The sequence below is a fragment of the Drosophila yakuba genome, chromosome 3R (genome assembly GCF_016746365.2).
Source record: "Drosophila yakuba strain Tai18E2 chromosome 3R, Prin_Dyak_Tai18E2_2.1, whole genome shotgun sequence".
Lineage (NCBI taxonomy): Eukaryota > Metazoa > Arthropoda > Insecta > Diptera > Drosophilidae > Drosophila > Drosophila yakuba.
The window spans coordinates 22,471,368-22,492,939 of record NC_052530.2 but is presented as its reverse complement, the minus strand read 5'-3'; the positions used below and the strand labels follow the sequence as shown (position 1 = coordinate 22,492,939).

General features: G+C 45.9%; 1 protein-coding gene across 1 annotated transcript; it reads left to right on the top strand.

Moving 5' to 3' along the window:
* The first annotated feature begins 13,955 nt into the window (after positions 1-13,955).
* LOC6537967 (chaoptin) lies at positions 13,956-21,392 on the top strand. Its single transcript, XM_002098468.4, has 7 exons — positions 13,956-14,537; positions 16,181-16,309; positions 16,491-16,650; positions 16,901-17,264; positions 17,506-17,795; positions 17,855-18,001; positions 18,070-21,392. Exons 2-7 carry the CDS (start codon positions 16,185-16,187, stop codon positions 21,148-21,150), a joined length of 4,167 nt encoding a protein of 1,388 aa, XP_002098504.2. The 5' UTR covers positions 13,956-14,537; positions 16,181-16,184; the 3' UTR covers positions 21,151-21,392.
* The last annotated feature ends 180 nt before the right edge of the window (positions 21,393-21,572 follow it).

The window sequence follows — 21,572 nt, the reverse complement described above, 5'->3', positions numbered from 1 at the left end:
GTAATACCTTGATGAACTCGTAATTAAACGCCTAATGGATTGGCATTCAAGTTCAGTTGATTTCAAGAAAATTAATTTTTGTCAATTTTTGCAAATTTTGATGATGTTACCCCTTGCCGAATTTTCAAAAATTGGCAAAAAAATTAATTTTTCCAAATCATCCAAAAACTGGTTTCATTTTATTGCTTGGGTCATGAGCTATAAAAAACGTGTATACCACATGTTTTAGTTGCCATTTTAGGCGATTTAGCCAAGTCGTTAGGCTAAAATTTCCATTTTGACCACCTTTCAAGTAGAAAGCATATAAATAAAATCGGAAAAAATTACCAAAATATGGAGTGTCATACTTCGCAGAGCTCGTATTTGATTACCTAATCGATTGGCATTCAAGATTATTTGATTTATAATTTTTGGTCATTTTTGCAATTTTTGATGATTTTTCGAAAATTTTCCAAAAAATTAATTTTTTCCAAATCAACCAAAAAGTGATTTGGATCGATTCCTTAGATGATTGGCTTTAAAAACCATGCATACAGCTGGCTGCTGTTGCCATTTTAGCCAAGTCATAGGTCTAAAACTCTTAATTCGCCTAATTCTCCTATTCTCTGTAGCTCTCCTAGTTATTTAATTTAATTTTGATACAAGCAAGGCATGAAAGTGTTGATGAGCAATAAATTGTTTCCAGTGCAATGCGTCTGTTTGTTGGTTTTGGCCAAATGACTTGGCTCTTTCACACCAGACAGCCGCAGGTGCTGTTGGCTGATCCGGCCAAAAATGCCTTAAGTAAGCAATGAATCCGAGAATCTACAAATCCAAAATGCCTTCCCCCTTCTTCTCCGCCAGATTCTGACGTCTTAATTTGCTGGCGCAGATGGAATGCCGCAACTTCATCCGCCGCAAATGCATCAATGTCCAATCAATCACTCCATTTAGCTGCAACAACTGCGCATCAAATGGGTTGCACTCTGATTTGGCACACATTTCTAACTGATCTAAAATGAAACAGGTTGATTTAAACATCATGGATAACTACAAAGTGCGATAACTATTTGCAAACAGATCCCAACCAGGTTAAACGCTTCGCAAGTGATGTGCCTCACTTAGATTATTTTATCAGCTTACGTTGTTCTGGATAAAGATACCCAGTGAAAGCGGGAGAAGGTCATTAAATTTCTTTATCTCTCGCCGCCACGCAGTCCATTGAACACATCCATAATGATTATGATGGACTTATTTGGGGGCGGCCAGTTGGACTTGGTGGCTCGAACCTTGTCCGCAGTTTGCAATGTCCAATGTCCAATATGCCGAGCAGCTGGGCATCATTAACTATCTGCAAGGATACCAGCGCTCGTTACCAGTGCCAGTGGCAGTGCCAGTGCCCTGCTGATGACCCCATTTAATCAACGCTAAGCCCGCCTCGTCCTGCACCTCATCGTCCTTCCCCGCTGCCCCCGCCACCGTCACGTTCCCAGCCAGAATGATAATTTGTTTGTCAACATTATGCTGGGCAAAATGTATATTTGGCTAAATACCAACCAGCCTGCCGACAGCATGTGACGAGTGGTTTGATTGATGACCGCTGCCCGGCCGCTGGAAATTTAATTTTCCTTTTTCCCCCGGCTATCTGGTCTGTTATCCTGCGTATTTATTCCGCGTATCCCGCTGCTTTTAAGTGCGTGTCATTTGGTCGCTGTAAATGTGATGGATAAATTGGAAAAACCAACAGACCAACAGACACCATTGGGCCGAGCTGCGATGGGCATTAGCTGGTGTCCACTTCGCAGAAGATGGTGCTGAATCAGATCCGCTTGTCACTGGATATCAAAGTCAAAAGAATCATTTAATATACATACAAATATAAACACTCATTTGTAAAGTAAACAATATGCTTAACCATTTTATGTGTGTATATATATTAAGCGCAAGTTTGTAAAATTTTAAATGATGCTCCATAAATTGTGCATTCTAATAAACTCGCCCACTGGCCACCGCCCACTGCGCCGCATCTGCGGTTTTGGCCAGTTTCTGCATGAGTGTTTCGCGGCAATTAGCGATGGCCGTGCTGACCACCGAAATGGCCAGCACACACAGGAGCCTTCAAATTGGATTTTCCGCCAGCTATGTGAAACATTCGCTTGTTTTAATTTCCACTTAGGCAGCCACGTTTTTCCAACTACCACCCTTTGCCGCGCTGCGAAAAAGCCACAAGTCCTCGGCAAATGGAAAAGAATTCGCGAAATGCTTTGCATACTTTCGGAGGCGGAAAAAGCCGGGAGAGGAGACCACCACCTTCAACATCCAAGGTCGAGCCATAAAATTTCATTGGGCTCAGGTGTCACTTGGCAGAGTTTGAGGCACCGCCCCAACCCCCCCCCCCCCCTTCACTCAGAATTTATGGCCAACAAAATGCAAACATAAGTTTCATAAAGCCGAAACTTTATTAAAATATGCGAGGCGGCGAAACCCGGTTCTTTTTGCTACTGCCACTGCTTCATTAGGCCAAGTTAAATCCACATAAAGCGCAGCCAAAAGCAGCTCTCTTTGTTTTCCTTCGGCTACATTAGACAGCTGCTCGTAAAGCAGCAAAACCCCACGAAGGAGCAGCAAATCAGCTAGGATACTACGGCCAGAACCTGGAGCAGATTGGCCCAAACTTTTTCGACTGCCATGTGTGCGTAGATGCGGGATGCGGAATGCGATGAAATATGAAGGTATCGCCATCTAGGTAGTCCATTTCTCATCATCTCCCTGCGCGCACGAGTGCCTCAAATGGAAAGCCAGAAGTTGGTTACCAGCGACACTCGAAAATAAAGTCACCCAGAAACCAAGATGCAAATAAAGGTCCTTGGGCTAAAACTCCCATTTTGACCAACTTTCAAGCGGGAAGCCTGCAAAAATGATAGAAAAAGTGATGAAAATATGGAGTGTCATACCTCGTTAAGCTCGTAATTGAATGTCTAATCGATTGGCATTCAAGTTTGGTTGATTTAAAAAAAATAAATTGTTGGCCATTTTTGCAATTTTTGATGATGGTACGTACCCCTTGCCGAATTTTTGAAAATTGGCCAAAAAATTAATTTTTCGAAATCAACCAAAAGGTGATTTGGATCAATTTCATGGGTCATAAGCTGCAAAAAAAAGTTGTACTAATGATCGTGGGGAGCTTTATAGCCCAGTAATGGGTATGAAACCTGTGAAATGCAAGGAAGGAAGGGGAAACCTGGAAAATATTCTTTGGAATAAAAATTAGAAACCGGAGACGACGATTTCTTTTTTACTGTATACCTTTAGGTACTTTCTTTTTTTTACTGTGCGACAGCAGTTGGCGCTTTTCCGCCCGATTCGATTGCCGATGCCGGGTTAATTATGCGTCTGGCTCCGCGTTTGGAAGTGTCATCCGGCCCGGGATCACATCCACTTGTTGCGCCGCTGGACGACCGTGGGCAGAACTGGATGCGGAGTTGAACCTTGAACCCTTAAATCATACAAGTGCCAGACGCACTCGACTTTAAACTGCCGCCATTTATCAAGGACCCCGCCAGCTAAGCATCTAATCAGCATCCCAAGGAGCATGTGCCAGGTCGCCGAATCAATGCGAATTGGCTCCAGTCCGCGCCGTTGGCAACTGGGACTACACTGCCCAAACTTCGGAAGTAAACTGGATTCAATAGATGGGAAAATAAAGTTTACAAGTGGGTTTATGAGTTCTGATTTGCCTGACAAAGTCTGGTGTACATATGAAGTCCCATTTGCATTTCCACCGTGTATCCTCGAAGTGAACAAACAGCACCTGATGTAGTCAAACTTTGTGTAAACTCCATGTTTTCCGAGTGTAGTCCCAGGAGTGTTCCCACGAGAGGTGGGTCACCTCCAGCTCCAGACTGCCGCTCGTTATTTGCATGCATGTTCACAAATTGAAGTGCAAAGTTTCGGATTGCGAGGCAGCAGTTCGTCAGTCGGTGATTGGGAATGGGAGTTGCAGGAGCAAAGGGAAAACAATAATCGTACTACAGCCGGATCTCCACTTGCAAAACCATCAAATTTGAGATACAATCTGCCTGGGGATTACACCTGCAGATTTTTTAATCCAAGCCAAGTTAGGATGGGCTCCTAGATGGACTTGGTACACATGACAGGGATTACTTTACTTATCCACACACAAAAGTTCCCTTTTAGCGAGCGGCGCTTGTGTGCAAGGCATTGCTAGCACTAGACTTATTGTTGCGAAAAACTTTGATTTGAGTTTAGATTGTGTGCCGGAAAGGAGGAGCCACTGGAACTCAGAGTGGAAGTCCCTGTCTGCGGTGCCTGTAATCTGTAATCTGGTAGAGAGAATCGTGCTTAAAGGTAATCCCAGAAGTCTGCTTCCAAGCTACGATGTCAGTTAAGCTGAAGTGTACCCTTTTGGCTGGGTTTTTTATGGGGCCTTGTTTGGACTATAATTTAATTTAACTGCTGGGTGCACTTAACTAAGCACTTGACCCATTTAATTTTTCATTTGCATGGAGTGCCCGAATCTAAAGAGTACCCAAGCATTTTTGGGCCCTGTGGCTTGGGTTTAAAGTAATGGTTTTGGTAGTTTCGGGAATGCTGCGACAAATATTTGTGCGGCATGAAGACAGCTTTTCAATAAAAATACAACTTGTAACCACAATGGTGACATGGCTCTGGGGAGGAGTCCTGTGCGTAGTCCTGGGCGTCCTGGCGGCAAGACAAGATCCAATTGGCCGGCAATAAAAACTTTGTCCTTGTCCTTGTCCTTTGGCTTACAGTACGCACCGAGGAGCAGTTTCCCCCTGGGGCACGGGAAATGCTCGGAAAATAAGCAAAAACTTGGCTGGCGGTGGAGAAGGAGAAGGACTTGCTTCCTTCCGCTGGTGACATATTTTCCTAAACCCACAGAATGTCCTTTAAAGCGACGTCAGCGCCTTCAATGTGCCGACAGACAGATTTATTACAGTTTACGTAATTCGCATTGGCCAGATGGAAATCTTTGATGGCATCGCGTCCTGCGCGTCCTGGAAAGCCACATAATTTGTCCGCCTTTGTTTGTTCATATCCTTTCTTGAAAGAAAATATCCAGAAACTGGTGGACAAAGTTCTCGGCAAGCACGCCACCATCGAAGCACAGAAAAATTAAGAGTTTATATTTATTTACTGGACTCCAGACTCCATAATGAAGCAACAACCATGCCGGAATGGCCAAATGAAGTTGAGCGTAAATGTGGGCCGACAGCGGATTTCATAAACCTCCGGCCCGTAATCTCAGAAAAAAAAGGGAAAGGATGGAAAAGTATTGGTGGGTGCCCCCTATTTCTTAATAATAACGAACTGAGCCGAGCAATTTGCCTGTCAAACAGAATTCCCCACCAGCAGAAGGAGCAGGAGCAGCCCGGAATTTAAAGGGATAATATTGAACAAATTACGCCACATCTCACATCGCACAGCGGCCTAGATGGAGAAAAAATAAACGACTGAGGCAGTCCTTGAGCGTTTTTTCCCCGGCATCCAGGACTCCTCGGCAACCGGCTTCATCCCGACAATATGGTAATTCAACTTGGAATTATTTAACATAATTGCCGCACAGACGAGGGCGACAGGCGGAAAGTAAAAAAAAAAACACTGGGGAACCTAGAATGAAGTTATCATACTCTTTGCCAGGTGATGGGATTTACACTCTTCAGTGGATATCCCTAATCCTGGATACCCCGCACAGGAGCTGCATATGCTATAACACATTAGTGTTCGTATATTTTCAGCTTGATTAGAATGCATCGTAAACACACATCAAGTGAGTACTGGCCCTCTAATTAAATTGTGTGGTAATACAGGCCTAAGATAAGCGTATTTTCGTACAATTATGGACCCTCCTACAATTTATGGCCCCCATTGTTCTCTCATTAACACCATTTGCCCTTGTCGAGCTCTTAACCCTTCTGTAAGCTGCTCTGTCTCGGAAGGCGCTCCACTCTGCAGTTGGCAGTAGGACCTTATCTAGGCCTAGAGTAGCACCAGCCTGGCCAGAATCCCCTAGTTCTCGGCATCCTTAGACGTGGCACATTGTGCAAATGTTCACACAATCGGGGGCAAATGAGCTTAGAGTTGGGAGTTCTATTTTGGCCCCCGAGGCAGACGACGCGCCATATTAAATTAATATGCTCCAAATGTGCCGCATCTGCTTCCCAAACTGCCGCATTTCTTTTCTACTGCTAATGTAATTTTTCGCGGCCAGTTAGGCTTCAAGTCTTTATAGTATATATATATAGAAAGACTCACAGAATTTGCCACTTAATGTGGGCTGGATTCCTGGGTCAATCGGAGTCCTCGACTTCAGAAGCTGCTCACTTTCTAGCAATCGTTGAATAAGAGTTGTAAGTCTGGCTGGTTTATGAAGGGTTATGGAAACCTATGAAGGTAACCTATATATCATACATTTCCTAAGGATAATTGCATAAGATATTACATTTCCTTCCACAAAAGTAAAAAGGGAAATTTTAATGAGCCACATTCTGTAGAAAAACATAGAGTTCCTACGAATTTTCATTGCCGTGGGCTTAGGAGACAAGTACGCCCTTAATATTCATGACTATAAAGATGAAGTGCTCATTCTGCTCGTACAATACCATGAATCATGAATATTCAAGCTCATATTTTATTATCAATAAATTGTGTTTACCAATGAAGCCATAATTTCACTGTTTTTTTAGCGGCCACAATACAGCTTCAACTCCTCGTCCTTAAAGGACGAACTCGTGTAACTCAGAGCCACTCCTTCCAGCTTTTACCGCCAGCCGGAGCCTTAAAGAGCTGAGTTTTCCGCCCGCTTTTCCCCGGAAAATTGTATTTGTTTTCACAAGTTGTCAAACACTGCTCACAGATTTGCACATGTCACGCCATCGACAGGTGGCGACGCCCCAAACCCAAAGTTACGTAAGTGTTTCATCCACATGTGCTCCTGCAGGTGGAGGGGGAAGTCACCTCCTCTGCTTCCCCGTTTTTCGCATCCAGGCTGGATCGGAATTCTCGACAGGAATGCTGACAAAGTATTGCCTACTTATCGGCGACGGCAGCCATGTCGAAAGTCACTCACAAGTTAATTTCGTTGCTGCTCGTCGAGCAGCGGGTGTCAGCTTCAAACACCAGAAGAAATCATGCAGTACTTTGATGTTTGCTTCAAAATACTATTAAAATGAGGAATATGATTACTGGGAAATTGGCAGAAATATAGACATTTTTCTAGACAACAAATAGTTGACATATTAGTGATACAATTGGTGGAGTAAATTAAAGTGCCTTAGTAATTTTTCTGGTGCACCTGTCACTGGCCGCAAAACGAGTGTATCATCGCCGTTCGCGCCACTTAAAGAGCCCCTCTTTGCGGCCAATTGAGTGTTGGCTTAAAGCCGTGCTAATGGAAAATTGGGGGCGGCTTTCTTTTTGCACGGCCATTCATTTCGGGGGCACTTATTGAAAAACCTCTGTTGCATATTCATGAGGGCGGCTGAGCACTTTTTAGTCGATTTGCATACTTGTTTGAAGCAGCAGCCTCGAAAGCCTCGAAAGCCTTAGATGTTTTGAAATTAGTTTTGAAACGCAGCGGGCGCCACTGTGAACTTCCGCATAACGGGACTATTATGACTTCCGTCGCTCGGCGATTCTGGCAACTAATTTGTATCGCCATTGACTCTATTATGAATTCAATTATGCGGTTGTAAGCCGCAGAATATTCGCTAATTTATGCCACGTCAAATCGGCGAAAATTTGCACAATCCGCAGACACACAAAGCCATGAATATGTATAAGTATGCTTTGTGTGCTCATTATGCTGCTTCACCTGTTTGTGTATTTTATAGCTGGTATTTATGGCCATTAGTCAATAAATTTTAATTGATTTTCCAGCACAAAGGAAAAGTGCCTCGCATGCAAATTGCAAAGGAATACAGCTCAAACCAGGCAAACCAGCTACTGCCATCAGTTGAACGCACAATTTGAATTGCAGCCGATTGTTAAAGCCATCGAAAGTGTGAATTTATACAAAGTTAATTGTTTTCGCCCAGAGAGATAAATAGGTCTTTGTATCTATTATTAGATCTTAATTATGGGTTTATGAACTCGATTCCGGGACCAGGGTCAATGTAATCAAGTTAGGGCCTTGTGCCCGGATCCTTTATGCCTATAACAAGTGTACAGGACCCTTGGCATGCAGCAAGGACACGAATTTCAATTTCACACCTCGTTGGAGGGGCGCACGAGAAATTGACTCGACTAGAAATTGTGGCCCACTTTGTCGTTCGACGGCCAAAGATGAAGACATCAGAGGAAAATACAACGAACAGCGAATGTGTCGTGGGTGTTTTGTTATTGGATGTTGGGAGTGCTTTAACTACGGGAAAAGTTTGTTTGCCCTGCCTGATTTGAGATACGGATCAAAAATGAATATGAAAAATGTACCCCGTGGCATTAAATATGCAAATGTTTTGGCCCAGGGATCCAGGGATCGAGGCGCCCGGCTTGTCACCGGCGTATAGCATTTCAATTACTGGGAATCCATATCCAGTGGCGTGGCTCGGTTTGCCAGCAAATTGCACTGAAACCCAAAGCCTGGCGTACTCCTCTAATGTGTGCCATGTATTTGTATTCCTTGATGTATGACATGGGTGTGTGCTAGTTTGACAGCCCGGCAAACTGCAAAACGTGTCCTTAGGCATTGAAAACACCACTCTAGAGCGCCCCAAACCCCATAGAACTTGGTTTGGGTAGCCAGCTCGCCAGTTCGTCAGTTGCTGGCGCTTTGCTTTGAAATTAAACGATTTAATTGCATTTAAATTAAATAAAATACGCGTGCGAAAAGTTTTACATTTTACGCATTCATTGGCGCACACAGAGCGGCCCCAAATCAAATCACTCAACTCAAGCATGCTAGGAATAGGGTAGAACTCAACTCAACTCCATTACTCTTCTACTACAGAGTCAAAAAATATTACAAAGTATTGGTAAAAAAAAAGAGTTGGAAAAACAAAGAGTTTCAAAATGAATAATTTGATGTTTCATAAATCTTTAAATATATCTGAATAATTGCATAATTCCTTTTCGAATACCAGTTGCCATTCTCAGCCGCAGTTATATAAGCCTAATCTTATGCATTTTTTCTCAGTGCATCCCTAGACCCTGAAACGAAGGGCGCAAGGACGAGTGCTGGGTGGTTAGTGGGTGGGTGTCTGCACCACCCCCCCTCTCGTTCCCCACTAATTTGGCCTTTGTTTGTGGTTTGCGTTTTCGTTTGTTGAGCAGAGCAAAAAGTTTTAATTGACTGTTGCGAATACGGCGCACGGAGAAGCCTCGGAAAATTCCGAGTTGACTTGGCTCCGCTTTTGGGCTTTACCAGTTTTCCACAGTTTTTCCCAGTTTTCCCGCCTTTCCCCATTTCCCCCATCTGCCCAGATCTACCGTCTCTAATCAGGCATGGGAGAAACCCTTTTCCACACACACCTGCCTATCTGTCCTTGCCAAGTTGTTTGCCTTTATATTTTCGAGGATTTTCGCTTTTTAATTTATTTATTTTGAGGCGAAAAGCGCAGCGCGCGGAAGAGATAAATGCGATTGGGCAAATTTCCCCCCCGCGAAATTTGTTTAAATATTTGCCAGTTAATTGCCACTCACCTGAATGTCCTTTTTAAAGCCTGCTGAATGTCCTGTTTGCCCTGCCAATGAGCTGCAAATGCATCAAAGCCTTTGTCTGCGCGTGATTTGCGATAGGCCCTATGGCACCTGATTTCACCTTTAAGCCGCCTGGCAGGTGGGCGTGGAAAGGGGGCGTGGCCGAGTCCTTTGGCTTGTGTGTGCATGCATCCGTCAATAAGGCAACTGAATTATTCACGCAACTGTGCACACCTCCCAGCTGCACAGCGAAAAATATGCATTATGCGCTAATTAAAAAGGCTTAAGGGCTTACTGCATTGAAAATGATCAAATGATTGAATTAATACTTTTTTATCGACCTTTAATTGGGCTTCTCAGAAGCCCTTGATGCTTTTTACTATTCACTTATTAATCACTTATATACACACTTTTCAGGAGTGCAGCATTAAGTGCAAAGTGTTCTTGAACTCTTGGCAAGACATAATAGATTACTTCAAAGCTTAGATTTGACCAGCAGTAAGTCGCTGCATTTTCTCGCAGTGCAGGACTGCTGCATCGGTTGCATCGAGCTCTTGTTGCTGCTATTGACTGCCTGTCTGACCAATTATGGTGCAATTAACACACTTGATTGCCTGGAATCTCTGACTCGTTTGCCGTTAACGACTCCACCTGTGCAGTTTGCTTTTGCAGCGCCTGTGATCCGCAGCACTTGGTATTCCTGCCTCCAGGTGGCACGGGCCACCTTGGCGTATGCTTGATGTGGCAGGCTGGCCGAGCCAAGCTGGTTACGGCCAAACTTTTTGGCTAAAACAACTCGGCCATAAAGTCGATTGCCGGCGGTGCCAAAGTGTGCGTCCCAAAATAGCTCAGCCAACGGGTTTTGTGAATTTTTGGGCTAGGTGTCAGTGGCAGAAGGGTTAAATTCACTTTACGAGCACATCCAACTTGAATAACAGTATAGAATTTCGGCCCAAATGCAATTGGTATAAATGTAATTTGGTGAATGGCGTTCCCGTGAACAGGTGCCATAAAGTCGCTCCTAAAATAAACATTTTATTCCCCCTATTCCCGCCTATTTGCGCAGAGTTCCAGAAATACACATTTAAGGGCTAAATAAACACGGGCATTAAAGGGGAATGCAGCGTATTAATTTCTGGCCAAATGTGAGGTCCTTTGATTGTCCTCGATCAATAAACCGAGCTGGCCACGCTCATGATTGTGTTTGCTGTCACTCGCCGTCTAATTTGATTGAATGTCCTGGCCGGCCTACTATACATCCTATATTCTCTGTGTATATCCTGACTGGGCGTCCTGAACCAACACAGTCTGGCATTAAATATGAGAGCCCGGCGGCAACAATAGCAACAATAGCCGGCCGAATGCCACAAGTTGTGCGTTTAAATAATTTATCAAAATAAAAATCCGGAAAGGGCCATAATCCCACTCGGCCGCCTACCTCTACCTCCTCCTAATCCAAGGCGGTGATGGACGAGCTATGCAAAGGGCGTAGGGCATCTCCAGGAGCGGAACTCCCTGCTCCCAGTGGAGATATTAGAACATGGCTGGGGGTTTCTTAGTTTCCAAGATTTCATATCTAGAAGGCTGAACAAATGCGGTTAAGGAAGCAAAAGGATGCAAGGATACCTTGTAAGGATAACTAGGCTGTTAAGTGTGCAATTTAATACAAAGGTAGCATTTCAGGATTCAAATTCATATGCTAATTGAAACTAATGCTCGAAGCAACCCCTTTTGCCACGCCCCTGAAAGGAACCACATCAGCAATAGAGCAAACGACAAAGGCAACCGCAACAGGAAAAGGAAACGGACCATCCAAATGGGCATGGAAATGGAAATGGCAGTGGGAGTGGGAATGGAGATGGAGGGGTCAGGAGTGGGCCACAAGGACGCTGGCCTTATTATGTTGACATTCCATTCCGATATCGGAAGAGGGTTAAGGCGCTGCTATAATTGATTAGGTTCGGCTAACACGACCCTCCTCCCCAGTGGGCCATTCAGTCCACGTGAGTGTAATTTATGACCTGTATGCGGAGACATTAATCTTTATTGGCATTGAAAAGTACATTCATTTGGCCGCCCCCCAGCGGCACCATCCCAAAATCATCATGGGGAAGTCATTCAAATTTGCATTCGAATGAGACGACATCACCGAGGAGGCAACTCTCGGCAATTACGTGGGGTTAATTAAGCTCCATGAATTTCATTGCCGGCTTTGGTGGGCTGAAAATTGGAGTGCAGATTGCATCTGGCGGCCTACTTGCGGATGAAAAATTATCTTAGACGACCGGCATATAATGCACGGAGAAAAAATGCTTACACTGACCTAGAAAGATTTATTACAAACATGAACCACTTGTAGATATGTTTCAATAAGTATGAAAGTGAGTAACTTTGCTGTTAATACAATTTTAATTGAAGAATAATTCATATTTTTAAGGGAGATAGCAGACATGCCTTTTAAGTTACATATTTCGATTTAAACCCAAAGTTTTTCTCAGTGCCTGTCAGTGCTCAAACCTTTGGCCATGATTCATTTTTCGCAATTTGCATTTATGCAGATTGAAGCAACAATCGGGAGTGCGGCTCCAAGCGGCGCAGAAGCTGTTTTTTATGCCATATTTAATAGAAAGAGGAGGCTTTGGGCTCTAAGGCGGATTCGCGTCGGGGGGCGTGGCATTTTCACAAAACATATAAAACACATAGCCGCGATTGCAGACGAAGTCGGAGCCAGTCAAGTGTTGAGCTTAGACACAATTTATCAGCTGAACGATTTGATTTATATGGTTAGACATGGCATGCGTCACGTCAGGGCTGCTGCGGTATGAAATGCACTGGAAAAAATACCACCCAATGCACAGGAAATATTTAGTAATTTTGTATATAAAATACAGTACAGAAAACCACTAATTTCATATTTTATTAGCCCAAAAACGAAACACATGGCGCTTAACCAGAATGAATTATACACTTATGACGCTTCACTGTCGCTTTTTCAGGTTCTTGAGTCGCTTTTGTTTCGAGTGTGCGGACTCTTTTTTTTTTGTTTTCATTATTATGTTATGTGTGTTTTAGCTGCCATTTGTGGAGCACTTGCTCATGAAAATGGAAAGTATATGGCTTGCGAGAAAGAAAAAGAAATTGCGGCCCACTGAGATGTTAGATGTTAGTGCTAGCATGCATGCCTAAACATCAAAATTATAACCACATACCAGCTAGTCAGTATGTATGTGCTTTTGATTGAGACTTGGACTTGCATTTGGACTTGAATATGGACTTGGACATGGACATGGACATGGACACGGACTGGGAGTTGAAGCTGTACTCCAGCTGGCAGTGCAACTCGCACTTGTACTTGTTAGGTCTGGTGTGAATAACCTGGCCAATGGATAATGGTTAATGGTTATTGGCTGGTGCGTGCCGCGGCGATCCCCATCAGCTGCGATTGTTCGGGTAATTAGTTGCCACGCCAAGCAATTTGCGAGGAGGAAAGTAACTCTTGTTCGTTGTCACTTTGTTGCGGCATTATTGAAGGCTTAACCCCATTAGCTGAATTGGCGCACTTGCCAATCGGCCTCGCAGATCGAAGAAACCGACGGAGAAGAAACAGGTAGACAAGGGCCAGAAGAAGCCGAACTTTCTGCGCAGAAGAACAGCCAGCGAAACTTTTACCCAGCGCCAGAAAATAATACAATACAAGAAGAAACCGAAGAGAAGACCCCCATCAAACGCCAAAGAAAACAAACTCGAAACAATGTAAACTCATTCACGGCGCTGGGATGTTGTTTCTCCGATTCTCCGGTTCTCCGCAGCAGAGAGCAGCTGCATCTCGGGGGCAGGTCCCGCACTTTTAGTACCACTATGGGATTTAGACCCATTCAGGGGATGCACAGAGAGAAAAGGGGGTTTAAATTACACTTTGCAGCAGCTTGGAAACTAGCAAGCAAGCAAAACAATACTGCTGTAATTTAGTGTAATTAGTGTAAGGTAAATTACAAACTATCCATAGATACTACAATCTTATCTATAGCATTTCAGAATTCTATACATTTCAAATGCATCTTTAAGTTTATGAGTGATGTTCTAAAATAAATCTAGAAACCACTGTTAACCAGCTAACTTAATCCTACTAACTTAATACCTCATGCCAACTTCTCTGCCCCAATTTCTCGCCGTGCATGGGGGCAAACCAGTTTCACCTGCAGAGCGGCTCCAGCGCAGAGAGCTGGCCCAAAGCGAAGCCCAGTGAGCTCGGATTCGGGAGTTGGGATCTCGGATCTGAGCCATTCGAGCAGCTTCAGCTCAGTTGAGTTGCGGCGCTCCGACGGTTCGGACTTGGCGGAAGTGAAGAAAGAAGAGCTGGCCCATTCAGACCGGATTCGAGCGACGTCTTTGGCTTTTGGCTTGTTCCCAAACTGAAAATCTCCGCCGGGCGGAGAACGCAACGCGAAGGCTGCGAAATTGTTACCGCTGCTGCGCATGCGCAGACAGGCGTACTTGTTTTTGTTGCGGCTTAATTACCACGCCCCCTTTCGCCCATCGAGCTGCCCGTCTTAGTGGTTTGTCTGCATTTTTCCGCGGCGGCCAGTGTGTGTTTGCGAGTGTGTGCTATATAGTGTGCAAGTGTGTGCCAGAGGCCATCTCTCTGGGAAAACATTCTTCCCGAGCGGAGCTTTCTTTTTGTGTATAACAAAGAGAGAAGTGGGCAAAAACCAAACGTAAACACGGCATCGCCAACTTGTGCAATCCACCAAAAACCAGCGACAAAAACAAAAGACCGCCAAGCTGCCAAAACAGCCAAAGCTGCCAAGTTGCCAAGTTCCCAGGCCACAAAAAGTTTGAAGTGCAATTTACAAGCAGCGCCCAAAACAGCAAAAGAAAATGTAAGCCAAGAGTACAAATCAAAAATATAATGAAACAGGTTACGCGAGGAGAAAAACAAAAAAAAAAACGGAGATGTCTGTGATTAACATATTTCCCATCGAGCGTTTACACGCAACGCGAAGTGAACCTGTATCTGTATCTGTATCTGTTACAGATGTATCTCGATCTGCATCGGTGTTTGTGGAACCAGAAGTGGATCCACGCCGATCCCAGCCCATCTCATCCCATTTCGAACCCATTCCATGTGGCAATGCAACCTTGAAGCTGTCCACCACATCGAATTGGTTCGGTTCGGCTCGAATCGCATATCACCCATGCATTTCAATGAGCAAAACAGGAGATTTTGGGTTTCGAAAGCCCGCTTTATGGTCTCTATAAATTTACATACGTTAACTGGCTTGTTTGTCAGCGGATAGCCGTGTGTATTTGGCCAACAGACTGGCCAAATACCTTACCTGATTCGCCGCCCATGGACCGCAGAGTAAATAGCACAAATAACGCAGAAACGCAGAGCCGAAAGTAATGCAAATAGAAATACGGCCAGACGCAAACTTATTTTTTGTGTTGTCAGTGCGCATTAAAAAGCAAACAGTAACCAATGAACACGGCCAACAACCACCACCAGCAACCAACAACAACCACCAACAAGCACCAACAACCGCCGACCGTACTACCAATAACGGTACAGCTAATGCTGCGAGAGTGAGAACCAGAAGAATCCAGCTCCCAAGTGGCGAGAATCCAAAGATCATGGCTCACCGAGTTGCTCATGCGCCGCCAAAGGCGTTTTCTATGGCAACTTTGCAGTCGAAGTTCTCGCAGCTCAAAAAAGCAGCCTGTGATTATGCATTCAGTTGTGGTTTTTATGAAGTGATGGGATATATTACAATGCTGTTCTGATCTATCGTAAATTACTTCTCATATATAACACAAATGGGCAGGCGAGGAAGCTTTCTATGCCAATCTATTCATTCATACATTTTATGATACATCTAAAATTCTCATAGAACTTCGAGATACGATCGGGTTATGAACAACAAGTTTATGTTAATACAAGTAGAAACTCTTCTTGATTTTAGATTTTGATAGCAAAAAGTTGTTCTCTGTAGGGGAGCTCTACTGTATGCTCTAGTAATTAGCGCTTACTTATCAAGCATAAGCTGAAATTGCTCTTTCGGCTAAACATAAATATATTCACGAATTAGGCGCAGTAATGTTTCGTAGTGTCGCTTTTAGCATATACACGACATTTAGACAGCAAAACAGATTCCATCGAGTTATCTACACTTCCGATGGCTAGAATGTCGAATAAGACGACAACAAATGCCTCTAATTTGTCAGCACATCCAAAATTACTCATACCACTCGTGGGCAATCTTAGCTCTTTGTTGCTTGATTATAGCCTTCGTTCTTTTTGATCGGACCTTGGTGTGGATTGGTTTAGACCATTGTTGTTGGCCGCAAGTATGCGGCTTGTTCCCAAATAGCCGGAGACATCGGTATGCAAATCGAACGTTCTAAGCGAACGCGGCGATAATGGCCAAATGACCAAATACGATGCGGAATAGAGATCTCCTCGCGAAACGAGTTTCACCGATCGGGCCAGAAACCCAGTAATAACAGTGTCATTCCTCAATTGCAGCGACATGGCAGCGTGGAAACAGCTGCCAAACGGAGGGCGTTTCCTGCTGCTTCTCCTGATCTGCATCAACCCAATCTCCGCCTGGCGCCCCTGCCCGGAGCTCAGCCCCGCCCTCCGTCTGCCGTGCAGGTGAGTCTTGTACCACATTGTATACCCATTCACTCAGTGGTCAGCAGAAAGCAAAAACGACAGCGAATTTCCGCTGTCGACCGGGCATTATTTTAATCTCACTAAATTACCGCCAACTGCAATTTCATTTGGCTTTGTTTTTCTGCAATCACCTGCCCGACGGCATTGGCGACAATTACAGGTGCAATGTGGTTCCGTTTGCGGCGACTGGCCAACTGGGCGCCGTGGCCATGGACTGCGATCGCGTTGTCTTCCACGGCGATGCCCCCCAACTGCCTTATGGAGCGCCCATCGTGGCGTATACGCAACGTCACAGCGGCCAACAGGTGCTGCCCGCCCAGGTGAGTGTCGCCATCGATCGGAGATCTCTTCTTCGCCGCGAAGAGATGGGGGGATTTCGACACTTTTCGATGATCTCACGGGTACAATAAACGCCTCCAAATGGAGGTCAATCAGATCTTGTTTCTTACCGATTTGACACATTTAAGCTGTCGGAAAGTTACTTTTCAAGTTGCTCAAGTAGATCGCATCTCTATAATTAAATCTAAATCTAAAGCTAAATCTTCTGTTTACTATCGCCTACAATTGCAGACTTTTGGCCAGCTTAAACTGACCATTGAGGAGCTGGATCTGTCGTACAATCTCATCCGCAGGATTCCGGAGAAGGCATTCGATGGCCTCAAGGATTCGCTGAACGAACTGCGACTGGCGAACAATTTGCTGGGCGACAATCTCAATCCCATCTTCTCCACCGCCGAACTGCATGTGCTGAAGAACCTGCGCATCCTGGATTTGTCCGGCAACAAGATCAAGCTGATCGAGGAAGGTCTTCTCAAGGGCTGTGTGGATCTGAAGGAGTTCTACATCGATCGCAATAGCCTGACATCGGTGCCCAGCAACTCTCTCAATGGTCCAAGTGCCCTGAGACACCTGTCGCTGCGCCAGAACCAGATTGGTAAGACGAATTAGCCAATTAAATGAATGGTTAACAGCTGGGCGTGTAATCGAAACCGCAACTGGTATAATTGAAAGTGAAATCACAAATCTCGATCGCAAGAAAAGCAATTACCTGACACTTTGAATTTGCATTTACAATTAATTCTGAGCCTATTACTTATCCAATTAAAGCGGTACTTTAAAGCAGTATCTCTTTCATAGCTTATCTTTTTCAATGAGTATACTTACCTTCGTTACAGGATCACTGCTTGGGGACTCCTTCAATGCCCAGCGGCAGTTGGAGATCATCGATCTGCGGCACAATGTCATCCGCAGCATCGACAGCCAGACGTTCAAGGGACTGCAGAAGATCCGGGAGATCAAGCTGGCCGGGAATCGGATCAGTCACCTCAACAGCGACGTCTTCGAGAAGCTGCAGTCTCTGCAAAAACTGGATCTCTCCGAGAACTTCTTCAGTCAGTTTCCCACGGTGGCACTGGCCGCAGTTTCCGGATTGAAGCATCTTAATCTGTCCTCGAATATGCTGCAGGTATTATAATATTACAAAGTTAATTTAAATTCATTTACTAATGTATTCCTTTTCTTCAGCAATTGGACTACACCCACATGCAGGTGGTAAGGAGTTTGGAAAGCTTGGACATCAGTCGCAACACCATCACCAGCATTACACCAGGAACTTTCCGGGAGATGGGTGCTCTGAAGTATCTGGACCTCAGTCTTAACTCCTTGAGAACGGTATGTCTATCTGGATAAAACTCCTAACCCCAAGACTAACATGTAATCCTTTGAATTCTCTTGTCCAGATCGAAGACGACGCCTTGGAGGGATTGGACAGCCTGCAGACCCTCGTCATCAAGGACAACAACATCCTGCTGGTGCCCGGCAGTGCTCTGGGTCGCCTGCCCCAATTGACATCCCTCCACTTGGATTACAACCGAGTGGCTGCTCTGTCCGCGGAGATCCTTGGATCGCTGCAGGCGGGCGATATCACAACGCTATCCCTGTCGAGGAATGTCATTCGGGAACTGCCACCCGGCAGCTTCCAGATGTTCAGCAGTCTGCATACCCTGGATCTCTCTGGAAATTCTTTGGCTTTGATCAATGCGGACACCTTTGCCGGACTGGAGAGCACTTTGATGGCCCTGAAGCTATCGCAGAACAGGCTGACGGGTCTGGGCGGTGCTCCCTGGGTGCTGCCGGAGTTAAGAAGTCTGGACCTGAGTGGCAATACGCTGACGGAGTTGCCCAGTAGCATATTCGAGGAACTGGAGAACCTGCAATCGCTCAACTTGAGCGGTAATCACCTGAATCCTCTGACTGGAGCTCTCTTCAAGCCCTTGGATCGCCTGCAGGTCATCGATCTGAGTCGGTGCAACATTCGGCAGATAAGTGGTGACCTCCTTGCCGGCTTGCAGGATCTGAAGCACATTTATCTCAATGATAACCAGCTGCAGGAGCTTCAGGATGGCAGCTTCGTGAACCTGTGGAACATAAGCTCCATTGATCTATCCAACAACCGCATTGGATCCATTCGATCCGGCGCCTTTGTGAATGTGATGAAGCTGCAGAGGCTCGATCTCCATGGTAATCAGTTGTCCGCCTTTAAGGGCGAGTACTTCAATACGGGAACGGGAATAGAGGAGCTGGACATTTCGGATAACCAGCTGAGCTACCTGTTTCCCTCCTCCTTTAGAATCCATCCGAGGCTGAGGGAAATCCGCGCTGCCAATAACAAGTTTTCCTTCTTTCCGGCGGAACTTATTTCCTCTCTGCAATACTTGGAGCACATCGACTTGTCCCACAACCAGTTAAAGACCATCGAGGAACTGGACTTTGCCCGCCTACCACGCCTGCGCGTGCTGCTCGTGTCCAACAATCAACTGGATATGGTCAGCGAAATGGCCTTCCACAATTCCACCCAACTGCAGATCTTGGATCTGGCGCACAACAACTTGGATCGCATTGGAGAGCGAACTTTCGAGGGCCTAGTCCGACTGGAGCAGCTCAATCTGGAGGGCAACCGGCTGTCGGAGCTGTCGGATGGAGTCTTCGAGCGCTCGAAGCTCCAGATGCTGGAGAACATCAACCTAGCCCACAATCGTTTCGAGTATGCTCCATTGAATGCCTTGCAAAGACAGTTCTTCTTTGTGTCCTCCGTGGACTTGAGCCATAACAAGATCAAGGAGCTGCCAGGAGATGACAGCATCATGGTGAACATCAAGAAAATTGATCTTTCCTTTAATCCTCTAAGTTCCAAGGCAGTCCACAATGTCCTCAACGAACCCAAGACAGTTAGGGAGCTCAGCTTGGCGGGCACGGGCATTGAGCATTTGGAACTCCTGGAGACGCCCTTCCTGCAGTTTCTGAATCTCTCCCACAACAAGCTGAAGAATGTCAAGCCCGAGGTGTTCCAAAGGGTGACACTTTTGGAAACCCTAGACCTCTCTAGCAATCAATTGGAGTCCCTGGATGATCTTTCCATGGCCTGGCCCCAACTCCAGGTGCTTCAATCTCTGGACGTGTCCAACAACAGCTTTGAGATCGTCTCCCAGTCCAACTTTGGTAAGATGGAGATGCTGCGATCGCTCCGCTTGAGCCACCTGCCCCAGTGCACTAGGATCGAGAAGAACGCCTTCAAGCAGCTGCCCAATCTGGTCAGCTTGGAGGCCTATGATCTTCCACTGCTTGGCTACCTAGACCTGCAAGGCATCTTGGAACTCCTGCCCGGCTTGGAGGTCCTTGATATTGAAGTAAAGGACTCTAGCATCGGTAGCGAGCAGATACAACCGCTAAAGCATCCGCGACTCAAGAGCCTGGGAATCAGAGGCGAACGACTGAAGTCCATATCCTCGGGCACGCTGGCTGGTCTCAAGAGCAATGATCTGAGAGTCCAGCTGCGGAACACCTCTCTGAATGCCCTGCCGCCAGCTTTGCTCTTCCCCGTGCCGAGATCCTCCCATTTGAGCCTGGATGTCGAGGGATCCAAAATCACAGTTCTGGTGCCGCAGTTCTTAAACGCTCTAGAAGATCGCAGAGCCAGTCTGCAGCTCCAGGGATTGGCCAGCAATCCCATAGTGTGTGATTGCAATGCTCGAGCTCTGCGAAGATGGTTGCCCAGTTCCGGTATGCCGGATGTCACCTGTGCCTCGCCTGCCTACCTGCTTAACCGGAAACTCATTGAAGTCGGGGATGACGAGCTGACCTGTGATGCCCGAAGGATGACTTCCTCCACTTCCAGACCCACTGCTTCAGTGCCACACTTGCTGAAGACTTCAAGCCAACTGGTGACCAGGAGCAGTTCCACCACCGAGGAGCCACTGATCATCTGGAGCCTGGAGCCCACTCAGCCGCCCAGTCTCAAGAAGATGAAGACCAAGGCACCGCTGATGAAGGCCCAGTCACCGATAATAAGCAACGATGACACCCTAATCATTGGCATCGTGGGAGGAGTGGTGGCCTTCATCGCCATCCTCATCATCATCATCTGCATCATAAGGCTGCGCATGAGCAATGCGGAGTATCAACAGAACGCCACGATGATTGGCATTCCGGCGGGCATGCAAATGGGAGCCCACAATGCGGCGTACAACTACAAGAATGGCGCGGGAGCAGCCCTGTATGCGGTGCCTCCCTACCACGCCACCCTGCCCCACAAGGCGGCCTCCATCCACCAGTCCAGCCAGAATCTCTCCCAACGGCAGCAGCATCAACAGCAGCAGCAGCAGGTGGCTGCAGCAGCGGCTGCCTACTCGACCATGTCCCGCATGTCGTACTTCAGTGGAGCGGGAGGCGGAAACGGCGATGGAGCCGAGAGTCTCACGCATCAGCATCCGCACCAGCATCAGCCCTACATCATATACTCGGATGACAAGGCCTACAGATAAGCCAGCTAGCCGATCGTGGGGGCTCTTCATCTTTCCCACTCTGTCCATTCTATCCATTTCAATCTCAGTCAGTCAGTCAGGCGCATCGCCGCAAACAGGTTCTACATTATATCGCCGCTCTCAGCCACGTTGTATATAGACTTAAAACATTCTAACCGTAACCCTAACTGTATCTATGTCTAACCATAATTAAGTGCAAGCAAATCGCTTATGCGGAATAAACAAATCTAGTATAATTCACATTTCAAGTGTTTATGCGCGCGGGCGGGAAACTCCCACTTATTTACACAGCTGTTTCTTCTTCCTAGCCCTGAACAATTGGTTTTGGTAATATCTATGTCGTTCTTTTCTTCCGCGATCTTGTTTAAACATACACGGAAAACCCATTCATTACCTTATCTTGATGTGAAGTGACAGAACTA